This window comes from Xenopus tropicalis, chromosome 4 (genome assembly GCF_000004195.4).
Source record: "Xenopus tropicalis strain Nigerian chromosome 4, UCB_Xtro_10.0, whole genome shotgun sequence".
Lineage (NCBI taxonomy): Eukaryota > Metazoa > Chordata > Amphibia > Anura > Pipidae > Xenopus > Xenopus tropicalis.
The window spans coordinates 83,959,801-83,977,079 of record NC_030680.2 but is presented as its reverse complement, the minus strand read 5'-3'; the positions used below and the strand labels follow the sequence as shown (position 1 = coordinate 83,977,079).

Here is a 17,279-nt window from a genome sequence, read left to right as displayed (position 1 = left end):
TAAAAAATAGATATAAAGGAAAAATTTGGAAAAGCAAAATCCTTACCACTGCCATTATCTCATCACTATATTTTTAAAATATTATTTTTAAATAATAATATTTATCAACATACTTGTTTGTATATGGTCCCCTTGCCATACCTATATACTAACTAATCACTGTGTAGAGAGTACTTTGTAAAAATAATCCTAAAACAATCACGCTTTTACATCAACTTGACTTGACTATACAGTACCATATATTAATGTAAGTTTGTACTAGAGAAGCCAGTGAGAAGATTATTTGTATTAAATGTAAACTCTCAGGTTTGTAGATATTAGTCAGCACGGCAACTTGAATTTGTTTTAGAGCAGTGCAGGTTCTCCAATGGCCACTTCTCATTGGTATATAGTTACATAGTTACATAGTTACATAGTTACATAGGGTTGAAAAAAGACCATTGTCCATCAAGTTCAACCCATCCGAGTAAACCCAGCACACAACCTATACTAACCAATCTATACACTCAAATACATAAACTATATATATACAACCAGTAATACTAACTGTAGATATTAGTATCACAATAGCCTTGGATATTCTGCTTGTTCAAAAACTCATCCAGGCCCCTCTTAAAGGCATTAACAGAGTCTGCCATTACCACATCACTAGGAAGGGCATTCCACAGCCTCACTGCTCTCACCGTGAAAAACCACCTACGCTGCTTCAAATGGAAGCTCTGTTCCTCTAATCTATAGGGGTGACCTCTGGTGCGCTGATTGTTTTTATGGGAAAAAAGAACATCCCCCAACTGCCTATAATCCCCTCTAATGTACTTGTACAGAGTAATCATGTCCCCTCGCAAGCGCCTCTTTTCCAGAGAAAACAACCCCAACCTCGACAGTCTAACCTCATAGCTTAAATCTTCCATCCCCTTTACCAGTTTAGTTGCACGTCTCTGCACTCTCTCCAGCTCATTAATATCCTTCTTAAGGACTGGAGCCCAAAACTGAACCGCATACTCAAGGTGAGGCCTTACCAGGGACCTATAAAGCGGCAAAAATATGTCCTCATCCCTTGAGTCAATGCCCTTTTTTATACAAGACAGCACTTTATTTGCTGTAGTAGCTACAGAATGACACTGCCTGGAATTAGACAACTTATGATCTACAAAAACCCCTAGATCCTTCTCCATTAAGGATGCCCCCAACACACTACCATTCAGTAGATAGTTTGCGTTTATATTATTCCTACCAAAGTGCATAACTTTGCACTTGTCAACATTGAACCTCATTTTCCAGTTTGCTGCCCAGTTTTCCAATTTTGTCAAATCGCTCTGCAAAGCGGCAGCATCCTGCATGGAACTTATAGTTTTGCACAATTTAGTGTCATCAGCAAAAATAGAAACAGTACTCTCTATGCCCACCTCCAGGTCATTAATAAACAAGTTAAAAAGCAAAGGACCAAGGACTGACCCCTGCGGTACTCCACTAACCACACTGGCCCAATTAGAAAATGTTCCATTTACCACCACTCTTTATCTAACCAAAAACAATCTGGAACAGCACCGCTTTTGTTCTTTTTAAAATGCACAATTCTTTGGGTATTACAGCAACGTTTCAGGCCATGTGTGGCCTTTTATCAAGCTTGACGTAAATGTAAACTTTCAGGTATCATAGATTACTTTACTATATTTTTCAGAGCTTGCAGAACTGTTGTTTCCCGTGCACCACATCTGCGAAACTATTGACGTCACTGCCTAGCCACAATAATGATAAAAAATGGGTTCTCAGAACCACTTCCTATGACACATGCTTTCAGTTGTGTGGTTTATATGTGTGGATTTAAAGCCCTAATTTGCTACCCAAGTCTATATAAAAGAGCAATGAAATATATTGTTTTTTTTCTGGTACTTGTGGAAGATGTTATGAATGTTGTTCATTTTGTTTGAAACACACACATCCCAAAAAGTCTGTTCTTCCTTTTTTCTTTATAAAACCCTCAATATTGTACATATATATGTTTTTGCTTTCAAGAATGATATTTGTCAGTTTATAAAGGAAGGGGACAGACTCCGTTTACAATTAGAGTATTTCTTTTGTTCATGGTTAAATGCTGATCCATAGCCTTCAGAGCAACCGTGCTGTCTTTTGACACACACATTAAAGGGAAAAGGAAGTCTGGAGAGAATGCATCATCAAGTAATGTCTCTTGAAGGAGAAATAAATGGAAAAAAAACATAACTTAGGTACTGTATGACACATTGAAGCTTTTGGTGGTGCACCAGAGAGCAACAGTTGTATATAAGAAAAGTCAGGTCTTGTGTGCATTCTTATTTATATTACAACTGTCACAAATACAATCAGATGCTAATGCACATAGGGGCACAGAGCACTTATATCTATAGACATGCACTGAAATTACAGTATTTTAACTGTACAATGGGGTACAAAGTGGGTACCAAATTTTGTTCAGACTCACCCAGTCACACAGTTAATATACACTTGCATCTGATTTTATATGTATGCAGTCAGGATGACTTTTTATATATCATGGATGCAGGGCCGCCATCAGAAATCACGGGGCCCCTCACAACAAAATTTTCAGGGCCCTCCTCCTCCTCCCACGCCCTGCCCCCTAATGGCCCCTCCCCCAGTGACCCCTCCCATCAGTATAAGGGACACACAAACATTGGTAGCCAGGGCCCACCTAATACATTGGTGCCCAGCAACAGTGCCCCCCTAGTACATTGGTGCCCAGCAGCCCCCCCTAGTACATTGGTGCCCAGCAGCAGTGCCCCCCTAGTACACTGGTGCCCAGCAGCAGTGCCCCCCTAGTACACTGGTGCCCAGCAGCAGTGCCCCCCTAGTACACTGGTGCCCAGCAGCAGTGCCCCCCTAGTACACTGGTGCCCAGCAGCAGTGCCCCCCTAGTACACTGGTGCCCAGCAGCAGTGCCCCCCTAGTACATTGGTGCCCAGCAGCAGTGCCCCCCTAGTACATTGGTGCCCAGCAGCAGTGCCCCCTAGTACATTGGTGCCCAGCAGCAGTGCCCCCCTAGTACACTGGTGCCCAGCAGCAGTGCCCCCCTAGTACATTGGTGCCAAGAGCAGTGCCCCCCTAGTACATTGGTGCCAAGAGCAGTGCCCCCTAGTACATTGGTGCCAAGAGCAGTGCCCCCCTAGTACATTGGTGCCAAGAGCAGTGCCCCCCTAGTACATTGGTGCCCAGCAGCAGTGCCCCCCTAGTACATTGGTGCCAAGAGCAGTGCCCCCTAGTACATTGGTGCCAAGAGCAGTGCCCCCCTAGTACATTGGTGCCAAGAGCAGTGCCCCCCTAGTACATTGGTGCCCAGCAGCAGTGCCCCCCTAGTACATTGGTGCCAAGAGCAGTGCCCCCTAGTACATTGGTGCCAAGAGCAGTGCCCCCTAGTACATTGGTGCCAAGAGCAGTGCCCCCTAGTACATTGGTGCCAAGAGCAGTGCCCCCCTAGTACATTGGTGCCAAGAGCAGTGCCCCCCTAGTACATTGGTGCCAAGAGCAGTGCCCCCCTAGTACATTGGTGCCAAGAGCAGTGCCCCCCTAGTACATTGGTGCCAAGAGCAGTGCCCCCCAGTACATTGGTGCCAAGAGCCAGCCCCCCTAGTACATTGGTGCCCAGCAGCAGTGCCCCCATAATTCAGTGTGCCCCGTGGCCCCCCCTAATACATTGGTGCCCAGTAGCATTTTACTTCTGCTCTTCGGCGGCTTCAGCAGCATCTTCCCCTCACGCGCGCCGCCTCTGCACTTCTGCCTACACGCGACCGCACACAGGCCCTTTTATAACGTTGCGCCCCGTGCGTACTGACGTCACCCGTACACACGGTGTGCAACCAATGACAGGGCCCGGATTTTATTAAAGGGGGCCCGAGCTACTAAGAAAAACTGTAGCATCGCCGGGCCCCCTTTGAAAGTAAAAATTGCCCGGGCCCGGGACAGTTGTACCCGCTGTGCCCCCCTGATGGCGGCCCTGCATGGATGTACATGATGCTTGAGGCATAGTAGATAATGTATGTATATAGTCAGTAAGACAGAATGGCAACAGTAATAGATTAGATCTGTGTTGCCCATCCGATCCGCTCATCAATTATCTAGAAGTAGAACTCCCAACTACCACTGATTGCTGAAGGGCCACAGAGCAGACCTTTCAACTATATCCAACTGTGTCCAACATTGCTGGTTTTTGTATTTAGGAAGAGCTGAAGGGCCACAGAACAGACCTGCTGCTTTTTATAAATAATGGGTCCCCCTAAAATCTGTTTTGCTTTGGGCTTAGACAGTCCTTCTACCCCTAATACAAAAATGCAGTGCAAATGTTTAATATTTTGGCAGAGATGCAGAAATGTAGCAGAGATGGCTTTGATGAGGAAAACAGTGAGGCAGCTGGCCTGGATCTGAGCATCTTTTCTATGCATGTGTGTTTGTTCAGGGATTTTTTCTGCTTTTACTGTCAGACTAAGTTAGGCAAGAATTCATTAAATGGATATTCACACAACATTGCTCACTGATCTGTGCAAACAGCACAATGTGAGTTTCCCCTGAAGGTATTTCCAGCAAAAGGCAGCAGGACTCAGGAAAGAGAAGCATTAAGGGGAATCTTTACCATTCTTTTAGCTCTGCATCTATACACACAAGCTTGTACTTGTAAGGTTGTTTGTGGGTATGCATTTCTTTGAGCACATATGTAGTGTATATTATATTTTTGCCTCTTGTTGCTGAATATGTGCCCTTGGTCCAGTATAGTGTTACAGAAAATCTATCAGTTGTATCATATGATCTAATAGCGGTATCGGATCCCTTATCCGGAAACCCGTTATCCAGAAAGCTCCGAATTACAGAAAGCCCGTCTCTCATAGACTCCATTTTAATCAAATAATTCAGAATTTTAAAACTGATTTCCTTTTTCTCTGTAGTAATAAAACAGTACCTTGTAATTGATCCCAACTAAGATATAAATAATCCTTATTGGATGCAAAATAAGCCAATTGGGGCTAATTAACCTTTTATTGATTTTTTAGCAGACTTAAGGTATGGAGATTAAAATTACGGAAAGACCCCTTATCCGGAATACCCTTGGTCCCGAGCATTCTGGATAACGGGTCCTATACCTGTACCATGATACACAGCTTTTACTACAATGATATCTATGTAAAGTATTACAGCAGGGGCAATCGGGAGACACAAACTCACTTAATATGTCTGTAGACTCTTTGCAGCATTGACTCTACACTAGTATAGGTTTGTGCACATAAGAATTCTATGGTTCTGTAACTCAGCTGGTTTGCTTTATAGAAGATGCCACAAACTGTGACCTTGTTGCAGATATAGTAGGGCATCATGTCTATAGCAAGACTTACTGTTAGTTTTGTTTCTTTATTTTTTCTGAAAATCGAGGTTTTAATATGGGTTCTTCTGCAAAGAGCTGGTTAAGTGTGGTTTCTCCAATACAATTTCTGCTACAGGATAGCTTTCAAATTAACAATGGTGCACACCTGAACTGAAACAAGAATGAGATCCTTAGTCAATTGTATACTGAATTAGGTCAGGAGGAAGCACCCTAGCAAGTTATTTTACTACTGATAAATATAAACCCAAAATAAAACAGTTCCCAGGGTTTCCACATTATAGTACAATGTATATCCCATTCATGAAAGGAATTGGACCATTCTAGCAATTATCTCTATATATTCTGTCCCCCCACAAATAAATAATACACTGTGCATTCATTTTATTGTGCATGCATAAACAAATATTGCAAGGGTTAATGAGCAAGGGAATGCCTTGGAATTCCAGAGTCAGAATTCTTTCAGGAACACCATTTTAATGAATGATTTAATCTAACAGAAGCCTTACAGTAGAAGCTGACTGTCACATGATGCAGTTGCTATGGCAACAGAACAGAAATTGTCTGTTTGAACTCCCTCCTGTAGGATCTCTGGGATTTTACACTGCAGATCTAGGTTCCCACTAAACGCCTCTTGTTTTTTTTGTAGACCAGATTGGAAAGAGGTGATGTCATCTCCAGCCATCTGAGATGAATTATTTAACACTTCCCTAAAAAACACAACGGATGCAACCATTCCATATGGGTGGGAGGGGGGAGTTTATTGCATCAAAAACTGCCCAAAATCTATTGAATATCTTAAAATACCAAATATACATAAGCTGCCATCCTAAGTTTGCATAACCATACAGACATTCACCACAAGTTAATATATTCATTAAAAAATCTTTTACAAATTGTTATATGTGCATTTCTGTGTGAATTGTTGGCATTTATTAAATGCTCTCTAAGATATAAAATTATTAATTATTCATAGCATATTTCATTATTCCGTTGTATAGAAAAACAAAAACAAAAATACAGGCACACAGATGAGTCAGTAATATGCAGGGTTTCCCTGTGTGTTTGCTATTATATTCTGGATGCTAGGAAAATCCTAAGGGTTAAAATACCCAGGATGAGAAGTGCCACCTACAGGGTAGCTTTGCTCTATTCAATTATGCAAGGGCTTCCACCATCTTAATCTTCTATTTCTGAGAGATGGTTGCACTGCTAAGCATGACTTCCCCTCCACTCCAAATAATCATTATTTTGCTGCAGAGCTCATCTAAGCGCGATTAATCTGAAGTGGGATCCCCCCTCAAGGCAACTCAGAAGCCAGAATTGCTCATGGGCAATGCATTCTTTCACTCGGCTAGCTCCATACACTTGGCTTGGCTGGGGCTCTTTTGTGCTAGCCTTCATCTCATTTTTTGTTCTGCCAGCAATAATGAGAGGGTGCATGTAGACCGAGTGCTAGGATGGAATTCAGGATTTCTCTTTGCCTTGGATGGGTGAATTTTGCTCTTATTGGGATTATTTGTAACTCCTGCTAATATGTGGATGGTTGCAATCTTGGGATTATCTTCTTTGTTTGGAATTCCACTGTATGGACTCTGAATTTTTAGCAAGTGATTTGTTGGTCATTTTGTTGAGTGTTCCAAGATGCCTGAAGCAAATTATTTGCTTTCTGTGTCCTGGGGCTACATCAAGGTAGGTTTTAATATTCGAAATCCTTCAATAATATAGTGTCGCATGTGTGCACCTCTCTGTATTGATAGAGAAACAAATGATACATTTAGTGCTATACAGAAAGAGAGAGAGATAATTGGTAGACAGGTAGAGATGGATAGATATATAGATGATGATATGGTGATGATATGGCACCCACAAACTGTATGTCTGTGTGTGTGTATACATATAAATATACATATAAATATGTATGTGTAAAGAGGCTGACTTATGCAATATATGTATATATAATTATATATTCATGTATATATTATAAATGCACATACATAAACATGTGTGTATATATATATATATATATATATATATAAAACACTGCACAGAAACTGTTTATATATATCTGCCCCATTCTATGTCCTGATAACCTTCTTTTGAATGTATTGTTTATTATTCTTTATAGTTTGCCTTTATTGCGGATCTTGAGTATACATTATGTAATTAAACCTCATCTTTCTCCAAGCTGTCCACTTAAACAAGAACTGTATGTGATTCTTGTCTCAGTCTATCTATGCCATCTGTGAGCTGACATTCAGGCAGACAGTTCTATTGTGGGAATATGAATAGCACAGCAGTACAGCACTCAGAAAACTGTCCCTGCACGAACAGTGCTTTAACCACTTCAATACCTGAAGGACATACAGCCCACCATACTTGTCCCACACAATCCCATTATGCTTAGCTGATATGTTTGCTAGCTGTCATCCTTTCCAGTTTTGCTAGAAAATAGGCTTGATTCAAAGCTAATATGTTGAATTAAATAAATCTTTCTCCGACCCATTCAGTTAAATCAGTACAGGTATGAGATCCCTTATCTGGCAACGTGTTATGCAGAATTACAGAAAGCCCATCTCCCATAGACTCCATTATAAGCAAATAATTCTAATTTTAAAAATGATTTCTTTTTTCTCTGTAATAATAACACAGTACCTTGTACTTGATCCCAACTAAGATATCATTATTCCTTTTTGGAAGCAAAACAAGCCTATTGGGTTTATTCAACATTTAAATGATTCTTTTACCAGACTTAAGTTATGGAGATCCAAATTACAGAAAGATCCCTTATCCAGAAAACCCCAGGTCCTGAGCATTCTGGAAAACAGGTCCCATACCTGTACTGTATATGACCCCCCCCCCCTCCAAATCCTAAGGATGAAGGGTCAATGTATAGAAGAAGAGAGCCACAAAGATGAGATACTAGATTTAAATGTTTTCAAACATGAAGGCCAGGCACTGTGGCTCTTTTAGTGACCTGTGGCTCAGGGAGGCCTACGTTCCATTTCAGCAATGACTCCAGCAAGTTACCTAATAATTGTGGGGTGCCTTTCATAGATTATTAGCTTTACAGGGCTTGCTATTCCTGAAAAAAAATCTGTGAATAATTGGTAGTACTGTATTTCTATTAATTTAAATAATAAACCCAAGGTAAAGGATGTAGCATTTACAATATATGTTCTTTGACTCATCTGAAATGTTTAACTATGCAAATAAGATAACTACAAATACCGCATGGCAGATTTTATGCACGTATTTATGCAAATAACCTTATTTTTTTATTTTATACAGTTCAAAAGGATGTTGAACCGGGAGCTGACCCACCTTTCAGAAATGAGCCGGTCAGGGAACCAAGTGTCTGAGTACATCTCAAGCACATTTCTCGGTAAGAAAACAGATCTTCCACAATGTTTTGGTTTCTTTTACCCAGCAGCCTTTGCTGAGTTACTAAATGGCCTGTATGAGGCAGATAAAGAGAACCTGTGTAACAGATTTCAGTGGGTATTCCCTCATGTTGTCTACAAAATTCTACAAATTAATTTTGGATTTAGATTTTTCATGGTTTTATTATTCAAAAATTAATATTTGTCACATGGTTGGAACATAAATGCAGACTGAAGAAGTACCTTTATGTGGTGATAAGCTGGGCTTCTCATAGAGATATTAAGTGGGCCAAAGGGCAAAAGCACTTGACAGTGTTAGAGATACGGCACAGCCGTTAGATTCAAATCTAAAATCAGAGGTCACTGGATATTTCCTGCAACTCATGATCAAGGTTAAAAAAATTTTATTAGTATTCAGCAGTCTAATCAATTACTAAAGAGGAATAAAATAGCATCTTTTAAAATATGAGCATCACAGTACAGATAAATATTTTCATACAGATATATTATACTTTTTATTTTATATTTAAGTTTAATGGCTTTGCCATATCTTTAATACTGCCAAGTGTGTGTTGCCCTTTGCCCCACTTCTGAGTGCACTACTGGATACAATATGCAGAGGGAATAATGAAACCCTGCCATGATATAATAAAGGCTGAAAAGAAGTATGTTGAAAAAACTTTTATACATCATAAACAAAGATGGGTAGTACAATTTTTTTTTACCTTCCCTTTACACAGAACTTGTTTGATGGTTCTATCTAAAGATACCAATTGAGTATACATGATAATGTTTAGATAGAACACTTGGTATACTTTTTAGCTGAGAAGGCACATAACCATACTGTTTTATCAGATATACAGATTTTGCTTTTGAAAACCATGCAGTCAGACAGAAGTATATTCAGCCAGCTGAATAAAAACCTTCCTCTAAAATGCATTTTTGGTGCAGTTGGCAATGACTGACCTCAGGGAATCAGACGCACACAGTACGCTGCCTTTCCCAGGGATTGCCTTCTGTGCAGTCAGATGACTGGAAATTTCATGCAGAGTCAAGGAGATTCCATGTAGGGGGAGCACATCAATTGTTTCTCAGATAGCTGCAGCCCACAGGGAAACACCTTTTAGTGTCAAACTGATGGCGTTTGTGAATAATAGTTTCTTTTTTACCTGCACAACACCAGGCGCAGTGGTGCAAAACTATGTATTGCATTGGCCTTTAATTTAGCAAAGAAAAATAGCCTTTATCTCTGAGACCTACTAAAGTCGAACACATACAGGATCAAGTGTATATGAGACCTACTAAAGTAGGACACATACAGGATCAAGTGTATGCTTATTGTACAGCGCTGCAGAATATGTTGGCGCTTTATAAATAAATGCTAATAATAATAATAATATATGATAACCTACATTACCAGTTCCCAGTCTGCCTATACTTGCTAATATACAAGTGCTGTGCCCAAGTACAGTTCTTTAACTTCATTCAGAGAGTTGCTTAAATATTATTTGTTCTTTATCAAGGCCAACATAATTTTTTAACCATAAACATAATGTTCAAGTGCAACCCATAAGTTTGACAGTATTTATCACTTATTCAGCTTTGCAGGGTAGTTTGACTGATCTGGTTTCCTGTGCTTTCACTTTGCTTTTTTTTTACCCTTAATGTAGTCCAGTGTTCACAACCTTGTATAATTTACTCTAATTGTATTTACTGCACGAAGCTTGCCTTGTTTGGGAAAGAGGATGTTCGTGTTTCCCATCATTTCCATAAATGTCAGGAACAGAGCTCCATTTTAGGTTTATACAAAATTAGGATTCAAGCTTTTCATTTTTCTGTTTACAGACAAACAAAACGATGTGGAGATCCCATCCCCAACACAGAAAGACAGGGAAAAGAAGAAAAAACAGCAGCTTATGACGCAGATTAGTGGAGTGAAAAAGTTAATGCACAGTTCCAGCCTGAACAATACTAGCATGTCACGGTTCGGAGTAAAAACTGAATATGAAGACATGCTCTCCAAGGTATGTGCTGGGTCTTTTGCTCTTAGGTCAGTACTTTCAGTTAGGAAATGTGTAGCCAATCCTTTTCTTACAAAGTATTATATTATTTCATTTCAGGAACTTGAAGACCTTAATAAATGGGGATTGAATATCTTCAAGGTTGCATCATACTCATGCAATAGGCCCTTAACGTGCATCATGTATGCCATATTTCAGGTTGGTACTCCTTACTGATATTTTCATACTTAGCAGCCTGTAGATACCTTTACTTTTCTCCAGCCAAAAGTTTTTTAAAAACATAGTAAAAATAATAACTGCTACAATGATCAACACCAGCCCTTTTACCGATCTCCAGATCATCGCTTTAAAGAAAGGAAATTGCCCATATAGAAACCACTTATTGTATGACCCCAATGCGGGGGGAAATTCAGGGGTTCTCGCTGTGCCTAATATTATTCTTTTTTTCTACACAGGAAAGAGACTTATTAAAGACATTTAAAATACCAGCGGATACTTTGATAACCTACACAATGACCTTGGAAGACCATTATCATTCAGATGTAGCATATCACAACAGCCTGCATGCTGCTGATGTCACTCAGTCCACTCATGTTCTTCTCTCCACTCCAGCACTGGATGTAAGTATTAATAAAATAAGGACTAGCAAAAGCTTTACATGAAGAAGGGCTAATCCAGTTTTTAGGTCACAGGAAGTCCATATATAAATTGCTAGCTCCATGGCACAAGTGGTGCTTAAAACTATTCTGCTTATAGAAGAGTTAAGATCCACAACAGCTGGGCTACCATAGGTTGGACATCAAATTCTCATTTACAGCTTCATAATGTAAGAAAGCTGACTAGGCATTTATACCAGAATGCTCTCATAAGAATTCAATCTGAAAATAATATTGTAGATTTATTTGTAATTTAAATCAGAGCAAAGCAGTGAAGTGCTGTCTTGGCACGTTTGGCTTGCTATCAGCTTGTATTGCAAAAGCTGGTTACAGATTGAGTATTACACAATTAAATGCATAGTCTCACATCAAAGCAGCCCATGGGTAAAGAACAAAAAGCCAGAAAATGTAGATACTGTGAACCAGATGAGCTTCAGTCTGTGTTGCCATGGGAGGTGGCTAATTTTATTTGATCTACTTTCAGGCTGTCTTTACTGATTTGGAAATCCTTGCTGCAATATTTGCAGCTGCTATTCATGACGTGGATCATCCGGGTGTCTCCAACCAGTTCCTTATCAACACAAGTATGTTTGCTTTTCTGTTACTCATGAAGCATTACAGACTGTCTCACTGAGTGCATTCCAATTGTTGCCATGTTTATCAGCCATACAGAAAGTTTGCTTTTTTATGTTGTAGAACTGTATCTCACATAATTCTTAGTAATTTGTTGGCATGTCTCTTGTAGTGAAAAGCTTCAATAATACTGAACACCAATAAAGTTGTATTATTATAGTAATTTTATTTCTATAGTTTTGGTTTTATGTTGATATTATGATGCTCTGTGATTGATATGAAGGACACAGAGTAAACTTCTTTTGATATTTATGGCACAGTTTACTTTTTTGTGCCTATTATATATACCCCCCTCACCCAAAAGCATAGCAGCAACAGCAAGGAACCATAATAGCATTACAGGTACTTTACAGGTTACAATAAGCAGCATATAAGTTGTTCTAAAATCTGAAAATCTATCTGAATACTGTACATTTTCTGTAAACTCATTATCTTTCTTCTTTCCCTTGTAGATTCTGAGCTTGCTCTGATGTACAATGATGAGTCCGTATTAGAAAATCATCATCTTGCTGTGGGGTTTAAATTATTACAAGAAGAGCATTGTGATATCTTTCAAAATCTTACCAAGAAGCAAAGGCAGTCTCTTAGGAAAATGGTGATTGACATGGTAGGATTTGTTTTGATGATTCCAATTAAGGTTTACATTCAAACCTCTGTTAATTAACAGTTCTGTAACAAACTAATGATGTCATTCATTCACAATAGGTACTTGCTACTGATATGTCTAAACACATGAGTCTGTTGGCTGACCTCAAGACTATGGTGGAAACCAAGAAAGTGACAAGCTCCGGTGTTCTCCTTCTGGATAATTACACTGACAGAATACAGGTATTAATCATTTTATCAGTCTGGTATTAAAAGGCAGCAGCCAGTTGGATGGAAAGTTGATTTCTTGGAGATTCTTGATGTAATAGTTGCACCTTCAGTTCATAATTCAAAATTATCTTAAAAGTGTGTTTGCCTATATGATTGCCTTAAGTGGGATAAACATTAGGTACTTAATGCTAATGCTTTATAGTTTATTTACAATGCCCCGTGCAGTATGCAAAGTGCGAAAAAAGACTGTGTAGGAGACCTGCAGACTGTATTAGGCCACAATCGATTTAAAAGGGGTGGCCTGGGGAGTGTCAGGAAGTGCAACACACATCAGGGCCCCATCCTTACCACCTGTGCTAAAGCAGGGAAGGCAGTAAGGAAAATGTGCTGTTTTGTTATTACAGAGACAATTTTTGAAAATTAGAATTATTTGCTTAAAATTGACTTTATGGGAGATGACCATTCTGTAATTTGGAGCTTTGTTTCTGGGTAAAGACTGTACTGTATGGCAGCAGTGCCATTAACTGTAGAAACAAACAAGATCTTTTATCTGTTTTTAATATTTAAAATTTTAGTAGACTGAGCAAAACTAATTGCTGATTGGTGTCCACACCACCTATGTTTATAAATCATCCCAATTACTTCTAACTACAGAAAACAATAGCTTTTGCTAAAATAATTAAACAGTCTGTTCTCTGTCTTTAATCTTCTTAAACGTGCCATTTTATTTCCAGGTTCTCAGGAATATGGTACACTGCGCAGATCTAAGCAATCCAACTAAGTCACTGGAGTTGTACAGACAATGGACAGACCGAATTATGGAGGAGTTCTTTCAGCAAGGAGATAAAGAGAGAGAAAGAGGGATGGAAATAAGCCCAATGTGTGACAAACATACTGCTTCAGTGGAAAAGTCACAGGTATAGTCCAACCTATATTTTTCTTCATGTGCTTTCTGTCTTTGCAGTGCCTTATTTAGTATTTATGAACTGACAAGCCAGTTTGCAGACTTTTTCTTACAATCATATAGCCAATAATATAGCTTCAGTGTCTATAATAGGAACTTTATTATTTTACTTTTTTTGGAGTAAAACAAATGTTATTTTTTTGAAAGATGCCCCTCCCCCCCATTTGCAACACAACAATATGACCCAAACTAATATATTTTGCATGAAAATAATTTGGTCTTCTTATATTATTCTTTTTAGGTTGGATTCATTGACTACATTGTTCATCCTTTATGGGAAACATGGGCAGATTTAGTTCAGCCAGATGCTCAAGATATTCTGGATACATTAGAGGATAATAGGAACTGGTACCAAAGTATGATACCTCAGAGTCCTTCTCCTCTTTTGGATGAACATGATAAAGACTGCCAAGGGCTTTCAGAAAAGTTCCATTTTGAGCTAACCCTTGAGGAAGAAGATTCAGACGGGCATGACAAAGATGGAGATTGCCTCAGTTTTTATAGCAGTACAAAAACACTTCATATAGTTGATCAGGGGATGGAGGATTCACCAGATGCTGACACAGAATTCCTAACAGATGATACATCACCTTTAGACACCTAGAGCCTAGCAGAAAGAGGACTTATAACCGGGAATTACCCATGCAAGCTGTCTGTTATGACAAGCCTGTAATCTGGATCTTAGGCCTCTGTGTGGTATTGGCCAACAGATCTTTCCTGCTACTTGACGCCGGAGTCATGGTCTGAGATGTTGAAGTGAATGATTGCTCAGGAAACCAAGAGATGATGTTACTTTCCAACTTTGTTTCCAGGAGAAAAAAAACTGCAACACATTGTTGTGTTCCTGGAACTGCTTGAATTGTCAGTGGACAGTTTGTTTGAAATAGTGACACAAAACTGAGAGATTTTATACAGCAAGAAACTTCTGAAACTAAACTAAAGCTAGAAACTAGAAATTATTATTTGGTTGGTATATGTTGAAATCCTGTCCACCTGTTTGAGGACGTGTGTGCCTTTTTTGTATAATTCCATGTCTTTTAAAATGCCTATTAATTACACAATATTTCGTGTAAACAGAACAAAAAATTATTACTGTGTACAATTTGATTCTTTCTGAAAAGAACAGTCTTCCTTTTACTTGGGCAATATATGTAACTTTATTGAGTAATTCAGAAACAGAATCAAAAAGGAGACAATATATTTGTGTCTCCTCATATTTATAATATTATTATGGTTCATTCGTTTCAGGTCACTCCATACAAAGGATAATGTGTTGCCATTTGTTTGGTTTGCCCACAATATGTTTCTTTCCTGCACAATATAAAACAATGTTGACTATACACTACATTCAAAATTAGGAAGGCAGTATGTGACGTGATGTGTGTACCAACCGCAGATTTACTTTCTCTCTGTTTTTCTGTTTTCATACACTTTACCCTTCGATCACCACCAGTTTTCTTGCACTGCCTTGAGCCCTTACACGTGCTTTACTGTTTATAACAGTGTATTTATTATCTGATGTAAATAATGTAATGTTTTGTAAGTTATTAATTTATATAAACAGACATTGCCTGTCTTTGGTGGTGTTAATTGTGTAGAAAACTCTAGGTAAGAGTTGAAAATTTCTTGTAACTTTTTTTATTGGACAAACAGAATTGCCTAAACAGTGGGTCAGAAAAAGGCATAATCTACCCATGGAGAACAAATGGAAGAATTGTTCAAAGAGGACTTGATTCCAGAGTTTGGGTTATGTTTAACTAATAGTGCTAAACAGGGTTTTACAGCTGTGATCCTCCAACTGTTGTTGAACTGGGGTGGAAGCTCTAGTTTAACAGGAGTTTGGGGAGAGCAGGATAGACATTCCTAAAAGAAATTGAGAATCAGCCCCTTGGAGAGTCTTTCATTCTTCAGACTTCCAGTTAGCCTCAAATCGGGTGCAATTTTCTTATACAATAACAAGATGTGATGTTGTTTTTTTTAGTGTGCACCTTTTTTCTAATAATTAAAATTAGTGCTCTTCCTGAAAGTTTTTAGTCTCAGCTTGTAGAAAATTCCAAAGCTTTGGTCCAGAATGTGACTAAACCATTTGTTAAGGTAGCACTTTTGTGCATGACCAATGGATTTGTATGTCTTGTTAGACACTGCGGTGTTTCAGGTGTTTCATTTATTTGGAGAAGTTTCCCACAATGTTCTGGTATTGTATATTGTGCTGATATGCATTCTTTTTATAATAAGTGAATAAACAAGACAAGCATGAGAATTTAATGGCTGGACTGGCAATGATTTTTTAATGTCTTTGAATTGCTATATATGTTTGTATAATTAAAGGCAAGAACACCCAATATACAAATATAGCTATAGGATCTATTAACCAGAGCTGGGGTTTTGCAGATAAAGGATCATTCTGTAATTTGCATTACCAGACCTTCTGCTAAAAATCATGTACATTATTTTGTTTTGCCATCAATATAGATTCATGCAGTTTAGTTACCATCAAGTACAAAGTACTGTTTTATTATTACAGAGAAAAAGAAATCACTTTTAAAAATTAGAATTATTTGCTTTAAATGGAGTCTATGGGAGATGGCCTTTTTGTAATTTGGAACTTTCTGGATAATGGATCCCATACCTAGACAGTGCTACTATATTGTAAATCGATGATGTTCAAATTTTTCCACAGTGGGACAAATATCCAGTATACCACATTTTAGGGTCTAGTGAATCACATAGCAAGTTAGGATGAAAAAAAAACACACGTCCATCATTTCAACCTTCTATGTCTATATATAACCTGCCTAACTGCCAGAGGAAGGCAAACCCCATCTGAAGCCTCTCTAATTTGCTGCAGAGGGGAAAAAATTCCTTCCTGACTCCAAGATGGCAAAAACCAGTCCCTGGATCAGCTTGTACTAAGAACTATCTCCCAAAACCCTGTATTCCCTCACTTGCTAAGAAGCCATCCAACCCCTTCTTAAAGCTATATAATGTAACAGCCAGCACGACTGATTCGGGAAGGGAATTCCACAACTTCACAGCTCTCATTTTAAAAACCCTTTCCAAATATTTAGATGGAACCTCCTTTCTTCTAATCGGAGTGGGTGCCCTCATGTCTGCTGGAAGGGCCTCCTGGTAAATAAAGCATTAGAGGGATTAATATATGATCCCCTTATGTATTTTTAACAACCACTCTCTGTACCAGATCCTGCAGTCAGTTTCCTATCCATGTGCAAACGACTTTACTTAGACCAACAGATCTTAGTTTAGAAAACAGTCATTTATGGAGCACTGTCAAACGCATTGGCAAAATCCAAATATACCACATCTCAACATAAAGCAATCCAATTTTGATAAATCAGCCCCCAAGTGTTTGGCCAAAAGGTTGGATTTTCATTCTCAATATCTTACAGAGGTAATTTTTCCATTCTTCCCCACTGATTCTCTGTA

General features: G+C 38.8%; 1 protein-coding gene across 5 annotated transcripts in view; it reads left to right on the top strand.

Moving 5' to 3' along the window:
* pde4b (phosphodiesterase 4B) overlaps positions 1 to 16,100 on the top strand; it is a 273,742-nt gene extending 257,642 nt beyond the window's left edge. For 4 of the 5 annotated variants that reach the window (XM_031900281.1, XM_031900282.1, XM_012961422.2 and 1 more), the window contains 9 exon segments: positions 8,654 to 8,747; positions 10,591 to 10,769; positions 10,866 to 10,964; positions 11,222 to 11,386; positions 11,907 to 12,006; positions 12,508 to 12,662; positions 12,761 to 12,883; positions 13,606 to 13,788; positions 14,077 to 16,100. In XM_031900281.1, coding sequence (XP_031756141.1) covers positions 8,654 to 8,747; positions 10,591 to 10,769; positions 10,866 to 10,964; positions 11,222 to 11,386; positions 11,907 to 12,006; positions 12,508 to 12,662; positions 12,761 to 12,883; positions 13,606 to 13,788; positions 14,077 to 14,439 — 1,461 coding nt within the window. In that variant the 3' untranslated portion in view covers positions 14,440 to 16,100. 5 annotated transcript variants of the gene reach the window in all.
* Positions 16,101 to 17,279: the final 1,179 nt, after the last annotated feature.